The sequence below is a fragment of the Artemia franciscana genome, chromosome 1 (assembly GCF_032884065.1).
Source record: "Artemia franciscana chromosome 1, ASM3288406v1, whole genome shotgun sequence".
In the NCBI taxonomy this organism is placed as follows: domain Eukaryota; kingdom Metazoa; phylum Arthropoda; class Branchiopoda; order Anostraca; family Artemiidae; genus Artemia; species Artemia franciscana.
The window spans coordinates 28,242,372-28,258,651 of record NC_088863.1 but is presented as its reverse complement, the minus strand read 5'-3'; the positions used below and the strand labels follow the sequence as shown (position 1 = coordinate 28,258,651).

The following is a 16,280-nucleotide window of genomic DNA, read 5'->3' as shown; positions in this document are numbered from 1 at the left end:
AATGTTGCTCCTTATATTCAGTTGAAAAGAATTGTTTTTTATTTAATAACCAAGTAATGATAGTTTGAACATTACATAGCTAAAAAATTATCAATAGCTCATTTTGTTTTGGAAACTAGAAATTGATAGAATTGAATATTTTTTTTTATCTGGGTGTATTGGATATAGTGTCCACATTTTGCATTGTCAAAATATAATGACAACTTCAAGAGATTATATTTCAAGTCACTACTAAGCAGAGTTATCCGGTTTTGAAGGAAAATTTTGACAATAGTTTCAAAATTGCATTGTTGAATGTTGGTGCCTTTACCCTTTATGAGACCAATAGAGGAGGACTGGGGATAAATAATAATAAAAAAAAAAAATGCAAACCAAGCCATGAGAACAAGCATAAAATTAGGAACAAGAAACCTATTTGTTTCTGTGGAAGAATGTCTCCTTCTGAAAAGGCCCAATTATAGACATTTATTAAGGAATATTGTGGATTTGCAGTTTGCAACATAAATTAGCTAAGTGAAAGGTGAATTTATCACAAGATGCCTTTTTTATGCTCTGTCATAATTTAATAATCCCTTCTTTTACATTTTAAATCCTTAAGGGTCCAAAATAGCCTGTAGTAACCAAAAGTTTAAAAACTTGTTTCTAAGAAACTGGGTATTGAGAAATGATATTTTCAGTATTTGTCATTTGCAAGAATTGTACTTATTATTTTCTTTAGTCTTAATAGTATAATATTATTTAGAAAACACATTTTCAGAAATTGAAAAAAAAAACCCTCTCAAAAGGACATTTGCTTTGCTGGTGCATTTGACTTGCCTATTCTTATTACATTCTTTCTCTTCAACTCTGCTTAACATGTTAAAGTATAAGATGGTTTCAAGTATAGGAACAAAATAGAATTAATATGACCTGTGGAGTGCAATTGTAGGACATATGTCACATGACTTCTTTTTTCCACAATATTGCATATATACCTCTCCAAATTATATTGGAATAATCCACTTCCTGTCAGCTTTACACTGAAAATCAAAGATGTCTTCATTTTTGATAGTGAAAATTTTGTCAACATTTGGCCATTTCAAAGTATTATTTGTTATTTTAATTGATTTTAATAATTTTTGTTTTGACTATCCTTTGTCTTGAATCCTTGAAATATGCAGTTCTTGCTTAAGATTATTAAAAATTGTGACACCAGGAAGCTTAACAAGTTTTGCTACCCTTTTGGATGGAATTTGATCAAGGAAAATGAGAAGTGGATTTCAAGAATGTTCAGTAGTATTCATCATTTATATTCATAGTATTCATCAGTAGTATCTCATCATTTGGCTGTATTCAACTTAATGGAATTTACTTTTATATGTAAATTCTTAGCTTCATCCAAATATGAGTTAGGATATTGAGGCAGGTACTTTTAATGTTTCTATAACATACTTCAAGGATCACCATGAAGTCTATATATTAACATCTTTTTGGGAATTCCTTACCAATTTCATTAATCATTACTAGATATAAGAGTGTACCCAATAAGGTTCCTTGAGTTTGAGGTTGTATTTGAAATAAAACATACAAGAAAATTTAATAAGAGAGGGCCTGCTTCAAAGATACTCAGTAATAAACAAATTGGGAGGTAGTAATCAACCAAGTTATTTTTTAAAATATGAGTATGGTGGAAGGCCCTAATATGTTGAAAAAAAATCTATCTATCTGAAAGTAAAACTGCAATTCTAAAGAAAAAAAAAGCTTTTTTAAAATGTTTATTTCTGAATATATTTGGAAATAATGATCATCAAAATCTCTTTTTATTGAGAAAACACCTGTTTAGGGTGCTTTCTTGACAACTATCTTTCATCAGAGAAAATTTAACAACTTTGTTTTCATCAGCAGACCCTGTTATTTCAACAGTAATTATTTCTAATCTGTTTTACGTGTTCACTGAAATTTCTACAGTCACCTATAATTTGACAGCAATTATTGCTGTTTGTCAAAAATTTTAACAAGGTTACTACAAGATACTTTTCTGGGTGTATTGGATATAGTTTCTACATTTGTCTACATTGTTGAATTACAATGATGGCTTCAAGTAATGACACTCAAAGTAGAGTTGTTTTGTTTTGAAGGAAAATTTTGACAGTGGTTCCCAAATTGCACTGACAAATCATTGGCACCTTTACCCTACAAATAAAAATTTCTTTCTCACAAGCCTGATTCTTTTTCAGAAACAGTTTTTTTCAACTTTTGTTCCCTTTTGACTATTTAGCTTTTGAGGCCCCATTATCAGCTTAAAATGGAGTTTGTCCTAGAAATGATTATTGAAATATGACAAAGCAAAAGAAAAGGTACAAAGTAGTGTATCAACTTTCATCCTAGCTAAAATAGGTAAAATTCTAGTTTAGCTTCTTTTTGCTATTGGTGAAAGAGGCTAGATTAGGAAAATGAAACTTTCAGTAATGAATCCTGGACAAAAAATTTTCTGAGAAGGTATTGCCAAGCTTCTATGCCAACCCTCTTCTGATTTCTAAGTTTTAGAAATGTGTCTACTTGAAAGGTCCATTACCCATTGAAATTTTGGCAAAATAATATTTTACCTTAGTCTTCTGTTATTGTTTTCTTTTTCTTAGGGTTTAGTTCCAAAAACACTTTCATTGTGAGCAACAAAGAAATCTTTGCTGGACCATTAAAGCTGAGAGGAAATGAACCATTCCAGGTAGCACTTATTGAGAGACCTATATCACATGATTACACTACATATGATTATCCAATTTTTTCCTTGTACTTGAGGCAATTTTTTCAGTTTTCTGCTTCTACTGTCTGAATAGTGTTTTTTACATTTACAACATTAAAGAAGTTGAAGAGACGTAAAGAAATAAAGTAAAAAGAATAGGCATGTCAAATGCACCAGGATCCACCCATAAGTGTTCCCTAAGTATTTCAACAGGTGTCAAAAGGGTTCCAACTTACATTGAAGACAGGTAGCTTTTTTTGTTCTGTCAAATTTGTTGGTGAAAACACTCTAATTTCAGAAACCCGGAGTTTGTACCCTTTTCTGATAAAACTTAAAACTTCTAATCAAGCTGTTAGATTAATAGATGTTTTTCCTACTTACTGAAACCCTTTTCAAACCAAAGGTCTTTAACTTAAACCTTCCAGTGCAGAAAAAGTGCTTTTTTTTACTGTCAAATAATTGGTACCATTACCCTAGCCCTAGGCTATATAAATAAATCCTAACTAAAACATTGATTGAATTCATTCTTTATAATGTGCACCAAGTATCAATGGATCATATTTTCTCCTTTTTTTCTCATTTTAATCGGTTTAATCAATTTTCAACAATAATTTATGCTATATTTATCTATATAGCCTAAGGCTATATGAGATCATTAAATAGGGTAACCTGAAGAGGAATTGTTAAAATGCAAACCAAACCATAAAAATAAGCATTTAGTTAGTAATCTAAATATGTGTCTTTTTTTTTGTTCTAAATGCCTCCTTCTGAAGAGGCCTGATTCTAGACCTTTTCCTATCTCTCTGTTAGTTAAATCATATGATGCATCATAGTTTTTTTGCAGTCTCAACATGATCAATGTTAGTTCTGTCTATGAGTGATTTTCATATTACATTAAAATTTTATTTGAAATGGTTTTAAATGATGTATAATAATGAGATGAAACATAATAATTGGATCAGAAGAAATAGACTGCAAATTATAAAGTAATTATATAATTGCTTTAGTGTATTCTCTTAGTTATTACATATCCTTGGACTATAAATAAACCATCGCAGGAGTGTATGGCATATTGTCAGAAAAGCTACCATGTTTTATTTAATCTGGTAAAATAAGTAGTATAATTTTCATATTTCATATATGACTATATAAAATATTATGAGTAATATACAATTATGAGTAACATAATTGTCATATTTGTAGAAATGGTGAACCATGAAATATTTTCTGTTTTTCTTTTTACTAATAAGAATATTTTGCCATCCAGATGTGAAGCCAAAATATTATTTTGGCTTCACTAATAAGATTTATTGTTATTACAGTAATTTTTTTCTGCTGTCTTGTTGAAATATTATGTCTTTTCTTGTTTATTTGCAAAGATAGAATTTCTACTCAAATTAAAGATAAATTTTTCCAAAATCTTTTAAACCTTTATAAATTGAGATTTATCTGAAAAGCAAAGAATTATAGTAGATCTGTAAAAGTGAAAAAAGATGTGAAAGGGGGATAATTATTATTGCTGTGACATATTTCAAATAAATTATCAAAATATGCTGCAAGAAATCAAGAGGACTATTGCTAATGAGATAATAAATCTTTTTCCAAAATATTTTGAAGTTTCTGGGGGGCCAATGATCCCCCTAAAGTGCACTACTGTCTGTAAGGTTTTGTTAGAAATTAATATTGATAGGCTTTTTCAAAATTAATCAGCATGCTAGCCAAAAATATGAAAGCAGTAATCTGCCATACCTTAGAGAAAACTGCTGCTTGGTCAATTGACATGGTTTAAACTTTGTGGTTTCCAAAAGATACAGAGGCAGACTATATCTCTCTTACTGGGAACTTCTGGCTTACTGGAGCTCAGCACTAAGATGCAACCTTGCCTATTTACAATGTTAAAGCGCAACAGGCAGTCTCCTCCAACAAGTAAACCAAAGTCTTTAAACTACAGTCAGTTGCATTCTGTAGAGATAGAACCATTTCCTCTTTCTTTTGGGTCAAGTGTTGAATTCTTGTAATATTTTCTTTTATTGACTTAGCTTGACAAACAAAAGAAGAGTTTTTCTTGAAGTGACCCATGCTCAGCTACAACAATACTTTATATGAGAGGTTGGGAGTGCTGAAAAATTAAACCTTTAAATTGCTTGGTGTGGTTCTCTGTGCTCACTTTCTTTCTGTAACAAGCAATGGAGGCATGGACTTCATGGAGCAACTTCTTCTTGCCAATATATTCAAGACAAAGCCAGCAGTAATCATGCTCTTTGTCTCAATACTGAAGGGTAGTAGTGGCTTTTAATATCACTTGCTCAAAAACGTCTGTACTGCACTTTCCTTTTTGCTTGCTATTCCAACCAAAAATTTCCAACTTTCTCACTAATAAAAATACCATGCTTAAAAGACAAAAAAAAACTTTTCAGATCTACATGGTTAGGATCAGCAGATGATTGGTCTCTTTTCAGCATTTATATTGATATTTTGAACTAGAATTTTTTTGTATCTACACTATAAACAGATAACCAGCATACTAGGTGTTAGAATTATATGTTCCAAGATAATAATTATCAGCACTTCCAACCTCTCATTTGTTTGCCATCTGGATTACAACACACTACATGATATTGGCTATACACCCATTGATGATCCCACTGCTGAAATTATTTTTTGCTAGGTGCTGTTCACAGTAAGGAACACGTTTTTTCTGTATTTGAAAAGATTGTCAGAGTTTAGTTTTATATTTGGGACATTCTAAATTAATTGTCAAGCAAAAGAAGAGACTCAAAAGTCTGAAATTGTCCAATGTAAGAGGAGTGCTGACCCTTGTCTTCCCTAGCGGCTGAGGTATTGCATCTTTCAATTTTCTTTAGAAAAAAAGTAATCTAAATATTTCAGTTAAATGTTTCTGGAAAAGAAAATGGGTAAGAAGAGAGGGAAAGGAGGCTAGTTGCCCTGCATTCCTTTTCTAACTTAAAAGAACACTAGAACTCCTGATTTCTACAAAACGTCCTTACCACCTTATCTTACTGACAAGCACAATTCAGTACATAGTGCAAATGACTCAAGTTGTAGCATATCAACCATTACAATTAAAGATTGGTTCAAATTTCAAAACCAGGGCTTTGGTTCAAATTTCAAAACCAGGGCTTGATGTGTGGGTGAAATACCCTTAAAATTAGTAATTTTGGCAGATGAATTTATCCTTCCCCTTGCAATTAATACTGTATTGGTTTAAGCATCGAATGGTTTGTGGCAACAAGCTGTGAGCAACCTTTATTAACCAAAACTATAAAAAACAGTCTTGGTAACAATAGATACATCAAAAGAACAGGCTTTTAATATTGATCTCAAATATACAAGATTCATTAAGTTTAATGTTACCCATCCACTCTAACGTCTTTTATTTGTGTCTTTTTGAGGAGGGAGGGGGGAAATCACCCTAAAAAGTAAAGGGAATTCAATGAATATCACAACCTTGAATTTGACATATCAGATAATTCTACTGTTGAGGTTTAAATCTCGTACCTACAATAATACAGAATTATATTTTCTTTTTGCCAGAAGAGTTATCATGGATATATGTTTATTTGTTGGCTGTTTTACTTTTTCTAGGTATCCCCTAAGATCAGGAGAGGACTCATTTGAACAGAAATCGAAAGTTCTAGCGTCTTTTTAAGCAACCAAAAAGATTCGCCATCCTCCGACGCCACTTTTTCCCCAAAGATATCTGATCAAAATTTTGCGAAAGCTATTTGATTTAGCATAGTAGAAAGGTCCAGTAACTATGCCTTTGGAGATGACCTGACCCCATAAATCCTGCGGAATGGGCTAAAAGTTATTAAATTCGCCCACTCTTTACAAATAGCATCGTCTTTGTTATAGGGAAATATACGATTTGTTTTTTGGATCGGAGGGGGGATTTTCTCTGGAGAGAAAAGTTTCCGGGGGAATTTCCGTTGGAAAATTTCCATTGGGGGACAACAAGGGATCCCCTGGTATGATTTGAAGAAACATATTGAAACTAAATAAAAAAAATAACTAAAGATGATGAGCAACATTAAAAGTTAAAACAAACAGAAAGTATTCCAAGTATGAGGAAGACTGTTCATTCTTCAACCCTTGCTCTTTAATCTATAGTTTGACTTTTTGCTGCAATTCTTTACGAAAGTCTGCTTAAACACAAGGAATTTTAAATACAAATGATAAAGTTGCTCCTTACTTTCTGCTTAAAAAAACAACTTTTTTTAAAATTTAAGTATTACCAGGCCAGAGGTCAATTTGATTATCAGTACATTTAAAATGCTTCACATTCTGATATAAAACAAACAGATTTACCCCCCCCCTCGTACCTTAAAAGGTTTTTTTTTTAGTGTAGATTGGCCTTATAAAAGGGTGTGAAGTTGCAAAAATAGAACATTGAAGCATAAAACATAATTTTATAGAACAGTACTCTTCCTGCTATTTCTATGCTATAGTCTAATCCTCCACAGATTTGACTGGGTCTACCTGAATATTTATATGTATAGTTCATGAATAATTATAATTTAGAAATAACATGGATAGTTTGTATAGTATATATAGGTATAATATATATTATGTAATATAGTAAATAGATAATTTAGTAGGTAATATGGCAAGTAAATAATATCTTACTTACTATATGTTTCATGCTATATTTAAAGATGAAAATGTTAGTGGTTCTACATTTAACATGTAAATACCTTTATATTGTTGTAATTTAAAACTGGCAAATAGGTTTTCCAAATTTTTTTAAACTACTTTATTTTGTAACCTGGTTTTTTCTGTTTACAGGGCTCGAAGGTCTTGTAGGTTTTGTTTAGAGTCAAGTGACGATGATGAATGCCCAGACGTATTTGTTAGCCCCTGCAACTGCAAAGGATCGGCTAAGTGGGTAAGTTTTTTGTTGAGTAAATAAATGATAAGAGAGACTTTTATTTAGGCCTGATAAATAGGAGCACAGGTTCTACTTAATAATGTAGAGGAGAGCGGGTAGAATTTATCTGTTGATACTAATAGGCAATTATGATTATGCAGACCCCTTCTAACTTTAGACCCCTTTTAACTTTCCTTTTTAGTACTTTTTCCTAATGTATTATTAAGAAGTAACCGTCCTGTCTTTTTCGCAAGTTTCCCTTATTATTGTAGAGAAGAGGGGATAGAATTTATCTGTTGATATTAATAGGTAGTGATGATTATGCTGCACTTTTTACGGATTTTCCCTGCAGAAGACCCCTTCTAACTTTCCTTTTTAGTACTTTTTCCTATGGTAATTTTGTTTAAAAGTAACCTTCATGTCTTTTTTGCAAGTTCTACTTATTATTGTAGAGAAGAGGGGACCTCTTCTATGCAATTAAGAGCACCTGTCTGTGCTTTTTAATTTATTTTAATAACTTATTTATGTTTTTCTCATCTAAACATTTTTTGCTTGGAAATTAAAAGCTTTGACAGTTGCATAATTCTTTGATATTTCTGTTTGTAATCCATTTTTATACTCTTTCTTTGCTATTTTTTAAAATTCGGGTTTCACCAATAGTTAGCAACATTAAAACCTATAAAACGCTGAAGTTAATTAACTAGACTTTGGAACAGCCTGTTTTCAATTTAGAGCAAGCCTCAACACATTTTGTTTAGGTATGGTGGGAATTTCTATAAAATAGAATCTCTAATAAAAGAGTTCTGCTCTTCAATGTTTTTCTTCAATTCCTCACTTAATGATCATTTGCGTTTGCTTAAAATATTTTTGATACTTAGGTAAAAGGATAGAAGAAACTTTAAAAGTTGCTTTTTGAAATTGTTTTTTTTTTATATATATTTTACCCTTTTTTCTATTTTAATGATTTCAACTAAGTATATGTATCATAATAGTACTGTGTGCTTATAATGAAAGGGACATTTAAAGATAGTATTTAATTTCATATCAGCTTGTGGATAATCACGGTGTGCCTTTGTGTCTGCCTTGTCGGTTGGACCAAGGGAGAACAACACGAGAGGGTTCGTTTGAGGGAGAAAAAATCATTTACTTGTAGAAAAAAAGCCTTTGACTATACATTAAACCTTTCATCTAGAGACTGGAGCAAGTCATATGCAGAGGCGCAACCTGTACTGTTTGCCTGATTTGGGATCTCTTGGAGTAGTGGTAACAACAGGGTACCAGCATATTGCTGTCATCCATATTCAGCTGTGGATCTTATACAGGACTTGTAAAGTGAGATAATCAAGCTGGATGGAAGAAGGTTTCTACAGCAAAGGTTCTCCGAGCTTTTTTACGCAGGACCTTATCACCCGAACAAGGTAGTTATTTCAAGAGAGATTGACGAAGAACTGAATCCATAGCAGACGAAGCTCGTTTACTTTCTTTACAGTTTTATTTTTGAAAATGAAACTAGAGTATTCACGTGATACCTTTGATTGGGTAACAATAAGCTCCTATGTTCTCGAGTTGATCATCCATATATCAGAGCACATATTGATTTCATAAACATCCATCTGTAGGCATATGTTGGGTCTATTTGTTTTGGGATAGGTGAGTGGGTCGTTGTATCCTAAGCAAAGTGATGCAGAGGGCTTGCAAAGGTGTCTCCTATGTCATTTAAGTAGACAAGGAGGGGTGTAGGTACCTAAATACTACCTTGGAGAACCCCGCTTTTGTTGAGTATTCTCGGGAAATAGACCAATCGTGAACAACCCGGAGTGAATGATCCAAAAGAAAGCTCCCAATTACTCTTAACAGACATCCACGAACACCGTAAGCATGGAGTTTCTTTAGCAGTCCAAAGTTCCATACTCTGTCGAAAGCTTTAGCAATGTCGAATGACAATAGTTTATTATCATACTTCGTTGCTAGAAATTTGATTCAATCCTGATGCTGGGCTGCTAGGCAGTCTAATGCTGGACGTGTCTTCCTGAATCCATATTGATGATCACCCTTAAGGTCATTTGATTCCAGGAACTTTTGCAATGTTTTATTGGAAAAGCTCTCAAAGACTTTGCCAGCATAGGAAAGGAGGCTAATAGGCCTGTAGGAGCCCATGCTCGTTTGGTTGCCATCCGGCCCTAGGGAATGTATAACATGGACGGATTTCCATATTTGTGGGAAGGCTCTGGAGCGAAGGCATGAAAAAATGTAAAGGATGCGGCACTAGACCCTAATTGTCTGAACGAGCGGTGCTGATCTCCGTCTCAAAGCCCTTCAGCCAGGAAGTGCAGTGGCATATCCGGAAAAGCAGTGACAATGGTCCTGCTTGTTCGACACAGCAGGATTGGAGGAGGACATTTGGTATGTTGTCAAAACCTGTGGCTTTGGTCGGAAAATGCGAAGGACCTTCAGAGCAGAAATATTCACACGCACCAGGACAGTACAGGGTTGGCCCGAGAAACTTGGCACTTCTCTACCGTCTTCATCAAACGGGAATTTGGCAAATGCCTTAGCAAGGGCTTCAGCCTTTTCCAGTAAATCTTGTACCAAACTCCTGTTAATCTGTAGAGAAGGAATTGAAATCAATTTGGATGATTGTAAAGCTTCCTTGACAATTCTCCATGCACTTTTTGTCAAAGTATGCTGAATCTTGGTGGCAAATTTCTCCTTATGCTAAACCCGGGACTGCTGAATCGAATGAACTGCATCCTTGCGCGTGTTTATGAATTTTATCTTGTCCTCTTCGCTCTTTAAAAGTAGCCATCGTTTGTGTGCATTTTTATTTGCTCGGATAGCCTTCTTTTATTGGGCATTGAACCAAGCTGTGTCCTTACTGGGTACCTTGATCCACTTTGAAGGGCTATATATTTCACTTGAGTCAGCTATGGCCTGCTGGTACTTCTTTGCATCTTTCTCTGGACCTTCAAGGAGATAGCCCTCCATAATGAGAAAAAAGATTGTTTTTCAAACTGACCCAATCACCTCTTTTGTGTAATCAGATTGTTCACTCATGCCTTTTTTGGAGGTGGAATGTTGAGCTTTCCTTGTGCAATGATGGGTCACTTGTGAAAGTATAAGCGTCTACCTTAAGGAAATAAGGGTGGTCTGTAAGGAATAGGTCAAAATGAGATGATCTGTTTAGGCTGTGATATATGTAAAAAACAACAAGTTTTTCCAGCCTGTATGAGAGAAATAGATCATGCAATCCCGATTCCTTCTTGTTATTAGTTTTGCAGCGAAGCCACATGCTATGTTGGACGTTGAAGCTTCCATTGAGGATGTGCCAGACGTAGCGTAATTGCCCCGAATATATTTGAGGAAGGCTCCATGGTAGCTGGTTATCCGGCAGGCTGGAGGCTTATGCACAGTACCAACAATCACGGACATACTTGGGAAGGTCACCTTAACCCATAGAGCTTCTTTGCCTACTGAATCTGGAATGTTTAGGTATGAATATGGTATATGGCTCTTTAGATAAACAGCAAAACCTCCTCCGTATTTAGCACCGTTACCACGTTCATGATCTCCACCGAAGAGCGTGTATCCATGTATGGCAACCTCACTGCCCTATTTGTCTTAGTTTTGATTAGTCTCAGTGATGCGTATGATAGACAGTTTAACCGAGCTCACTAAATATAGGAACTGGTCAAACTTTGATATGAGTCTATGTTCATTGCAGTGGCCTACCATAAACAGGTCCGTTTAGATGGTCTGTGGACGTGCTAAAGGTCGTCTGCAAAATGTCTATTTTTTCCGAGGCTTTTTTCTTTTGTCCACCATAACCAGGTAAAAGTAGCTTTACCGGTTGATTAGCCCGACACGACCTTTGCATCCATTTCCATGCATCATTAAACAAAGAACGGTTTCTGAATGCACCTCTTTGCTGCATCTTCATTATGGAGATGGTACTCCATAATGGGGTTGGGTTCAGCACAAGTTCTTCCTACCAGGGAAATCCTTTTGTTTATGCTCATTTAAAGTTAATGAAACATAAAGAAATAATTTCTTGCCATTTTTTAGGGCTTAAACAGAATATGAATGTTTTCAAAACAGTGAAAAATTCTTAGTAATAGGGACGAAAGCTGAATATGCTAATTTCAGGTTCATCAATCATGTATCATGTACTGGATAGATGAAAAACAAGAAGGAAATCCGGACAGAGTCGTCCGATGCTCTGTTTGCTTGACTGAGTACATCGTCGTTAGTGACTACCGTAAGTACTGTTCCATTAGCATTTATAAGTTCTTTGATGTAAAATACCACAGGAATATTAAGAAAAAGAATACCAACGTAGATATTTCCAAAGACCACGCCACCTTTCCATGACATACAAATAATTGTTCAACAGGAATGAAAATTAGGATACAAGCTTTTATTTGATGACGTTGAAACAAAAATTTCTGGATGTTTCGGTCACATGTGCAATGGAGTAGAAAAACTTTTTTTTCTGCTGAATATGGCAATTGTATATGTGACTGGATTATCATGAGATTTTTTTGTCTTGGTTGTTTTACTAATTTCAAAGAAAAATGATTTATCCCTGTTGAACTGCTGTTTGTAAAACAATACTAACTGAACTAACAGTAGCTAACACAGGAATCTGCTGTATTGAAGCATGTATTGGGGATGAAAACCACTAGAGTTATTTTTGAACATATACGGACAAACGCAACTCAATTAGACTTTCTATATACGTTTTGGGGGAAACTATTAATCTAAAACGAAGGTTTTTGATGTTTTTTTTTACCAAAAAGGTTCCCACATAACTTAAATCACAATCAACCCAACCATCAAACACTTTATCCATCCGGAACTCAGGTACCTTAGATTCAACCACCATCAACTTGACCTCCAAACAATTCAACCACCCTGAACACAACAACCACATAACTCGACTACATTAAATTCAACCACCATTAACTCGACCCTAAAATAATTCAACCACATTATAACTCAAACCTGTTTCAAGCTTTTGACTCTTTAGGGATTTATTAATAATTTTTTTTAAAGGAACTACAACCGACGCATTGCAGTTTTTGTCATTTTCCCGAAGAGCAATATCCAAAAGCACTAGGGGACACAAAAACTCTGGAAGAAAATTTAGACACATTCCTAAAGTAAACTATATTCTTCTAGGTTGGAAATCTGCAAAAAGTAAATGAAAAACACGGGTTTGTTGATATTTTTACATTCGGAGCATATTTTTACCCTTGAAAATGAGAAATTTGTGATAGGTATCTTTTTTTTTCTCCCTAAGGGTATTTTTGAACTTGCCTTGAAAGCTATATAGGAAGTATTTTATATTCTGAAATTTTTCGTCCAATTAAATGCCTCGTCCTTAGGCATTAGGCATAATGTAATTAACTCAAGAAAGATTCGTAATAATCACTTTTGGAGAATTGACCACAGAGTTCATCAAACACTCTTTCAGCATCTTGTAATGGACCTAAAGGTAAGGTTCGCATAATTCTGACGAGGAAATTAAAACTGGGGTCATTTTTGGTTTCTTTCTTAAGGCCCAGAAACTCAACTCTTCTTATGAGAGATTGCCAAAAGTGAAAGAAAAATGCTGGAAACGTAGAATTGGAAGCTTAACTTGAAAATCATGTATTAAAGTTTGATTAAAAAGATCAAATAAATAAAAATAAAATATTAAAATTTTTAAAATAAAGATAAAAAAAAATAAAGAAAAAGATTAAAATAAACTTGAAAGTGAAATAAATGAAAATAATATTAAAATAACAAAGATTGCGATTGTATATATGTAAAAAAAAAAAAAAAAAAAAAAAAAAAAAAAAAAAAAAAAAAAAAACACCGGTTAAACCATAACATATAACTATTTGAGGACAATTTTTTTTGTCAATAAATTGTAAAAAATACAAGTTTTTTCAACTGAAAGTAGGGATTGTCATAAACCTTAAAATGAACAGAAATTATTCCGTGTATGAAAGGGGCTGTCCCCACCTCAACGTCCCGCTCTTTACGCTAAAGTTTGACTCTGTCACAGTTCTTCTTTTTAAATCAATAAAAAACTTTAGTGTAAAGAGCGGGAGGTTGAGGAGGGGACAGCCCCTTTCATATACAAAATACTTTCTGTTCGTTTTAACGTTTTCGAATTAATGTATCTTGTGATTTTGGCTCACCGCAGATGAATATTAAAATAAAATTTTCATTTTTGTTCTGCTAAATAACTATCACATAGTATTGATAGTACAATTTTGATATAAAAAAAAGGTGGGAGAGGAGGCTTGGGTGTCCTCCAATATTGGTTACTTAAAGACGCAAATAGAACCTTTAAATTTTTTATTCACGTTTTTAATAGTAATAAACATACGTGACTTACTAGTTAACTTACGTAACGAACTTCTATATTTTAATATATTTTTATTTCATATATAAGGGGCTTCGTCTTCTAGTCAATGCCTCGCTCTTTACTCTGAAGCTTGAATTTTGTCCCAATTCTTTAAGAATGACCCTTGAATCACAAAGGCCGTAGAAGAAATAGTTGAAATTACTAAAAATGCTTTAGCATAAAGAGCAAGGTATTGAGGAGGAGACGAACACCCTTATATATGTAATAAGTTCTGTACGTTTTAAGATTTAATGCTGCTCCTTACTTCCAGTTGAATAAAGTTTTTTGTATTTTTGTATTCTTATTGTTTTTGTAAATAATGTTTAGAAAACTCTCCGCCCTCTTCGAATTCAAATGTTCAAATTCATTTTATTTAAAAAGTATGCGACGGACAGAGCCGATTATTAGTTTTTATTGTCATACACACACAAAAAATTCGTCGACAAGTCAAAATTCACAAAATTATAATATATACAATTGACATAATATAATTCCCCCCAACGCGGAAGTCCCCTTTGTAACTTGTTTACACTTTCCAATAATTATTGCTATATGTAAACACTGGTCAAAGCTTATAAGTTACAGCCCCTCTCCTGGGGACCTTGGGGGATTAAGTCGTCTTCAAAGATATAGTTTTTAGGTTTTTTAACTGTGCTGAACAATATGGTCATCTCAAAATTTTGATCTGGCGACTTTTGGAAAAAAATTAACTTGGGAGGGGATCTATATGCTCCCCAGTTTTTTGGTTACTTAAAAAGGGCACTAGAACTTTTAATTTATGTTAAATTAAGCCCTCTCGCAACATCTATTACCACTGGGTCGATAAGATCACCCCTAGGCAAACAAAAAACATAATTCCGTGATCTCTTTTCTACGAATTTTAGGGGTGTTTCCCCCTATTTTTTAAAATAAGGAATATTTTCTCAGGCTTGTAACTTTTAACGGATAAGACTAAACTTGATGAAAGTTATTTATTTAAAATCAGCATAAAAATACGATTCTTTTGATGTAACTACGAACTGTTCGATGATATAAAGCGAATTGACATGACGTCCCATGCTTTCATTTCTAGTCTTTAAAAGTCTGGATGTTTCCATGAAGTAAAAAATGTCCTACTTTGTACCGTTTTTATGGCACTTGGTATTAAACCAAGTGACTTATAGCAATCTCAAATTCTGTCGGTCTTTCGGTCCCGGTTTTGCTATTTTAGGCACTTACAGGTAAGCTTGGACGATGATATTTGGCAGGGGCATCAGGGACCGGACCATATTGAATTAGAAATAGTCGTTTTCCCGATTTGACCATCTCGAAAAAAATAGAAAAATTGAAGTATTTTTAACTTGCGAACGGGGGATCGAATCTCAATGAAATTTGATATTTAGAAGGATATCCTGTCTCAGAGCTCTTATTTTAAATCCTGAATTGATCTGGTGACATGGGGGGGGGGGGTTGTTGGGAGGGGGAAACCTAAAATCTTGGAAAACACTTAGAGTGGAGGGATCGGGATGAAACTTGGCGGGAAAAATGAGCACAAGTCCTAGATACATGATTGACATAACCGAAACGGATTCGCTCTCTTTGGGGTAGTTGAGGGGGGGGGGGTTAATTGTGAAAACTTAGAGAAAATGAGGTATTTTTAACTTACCAACGGGTGATCGGATCTCAAAGAAATTCGATATTTAGAAGGATATCGTGTCTCAAATCATGTATTTTAAATCTTGAACAGATCTGGTGACATTGGGGGGAGACTTGGGTGGGGGAAACCTAAAACTTGAAAAACACTTAGAATGGAGGGGTCGGGATGAAACTTGGTGGGAAAAATAAGCACAAGTCCTAGATACATGATTAAAAAACCATAATGGATCCGCTTTCTTTGGGGTAGGGGGGGGAGAGGGTTAATTCTGAAGAATTAGAAAAAATGAAATATTTTTAACTTACGAACGGGGTATCGGATCTCAATGAAATTTAATATTTAGAAGGATATCGTGTCTCAGAGCTCTTATTATAAATCCTGAATTGATCTGGTGACATGGGGGAGGAGTTTGGAGGGGGAAACCTAAAATCTTGGAAAACACTTAGAGTGGAGGGATCGGGATGAAACTTGGCGGGAAAAATGAGCACAAGTCCTAGATACATGATTGACATAACCGAAACGGATTCGCTCTCTTTGGGGTAGTTGAGGGGGGGGGGTTAATTGTGAAAACTTAGAAAAAATGAGGTATTTTTAACTTACCAACGGGTGATCGGATCTCAAAGAAATTCGACATTTAGAAGGA

The 16,280-nt window shown here is 34.1% G+C and overlaps 1 protein-coding gene across 4 annotated transcripts in view; it reads left to right on the top strand.

Annotated features, from left to right (window-relative positions):
• Window positions 1-16,280, top strand: part of LOC136027982 (E3 ubiquitin-protein ligase MARCHF5-like) — a 69,059-nt gene that overhangs the window by 32,265 nt on the left and 20,514 nt on the right. For 3 of the 4 annotated variants that reach the window (XM_065705487.1, XM_065705516.1, XM_065705506.1), the window contains exons 2-3: window positions 7,529-7,628; window positions 11,754-11,865. In XM_065705487.1, the coding sequence (XP_065561559.1) occupies window positions 7,529-7,628; window positions 11,754-11,865 (212 nt within the window). Of the gene's footprint in view, window positions 1-2,618; window positions 2,705-7,528; window positions 7,629-11,753; window positions 11,866-16,280 lie in introns of those variants that run through there. The other variant, XM_065705497.1, reaches the window with a different exon arrangement.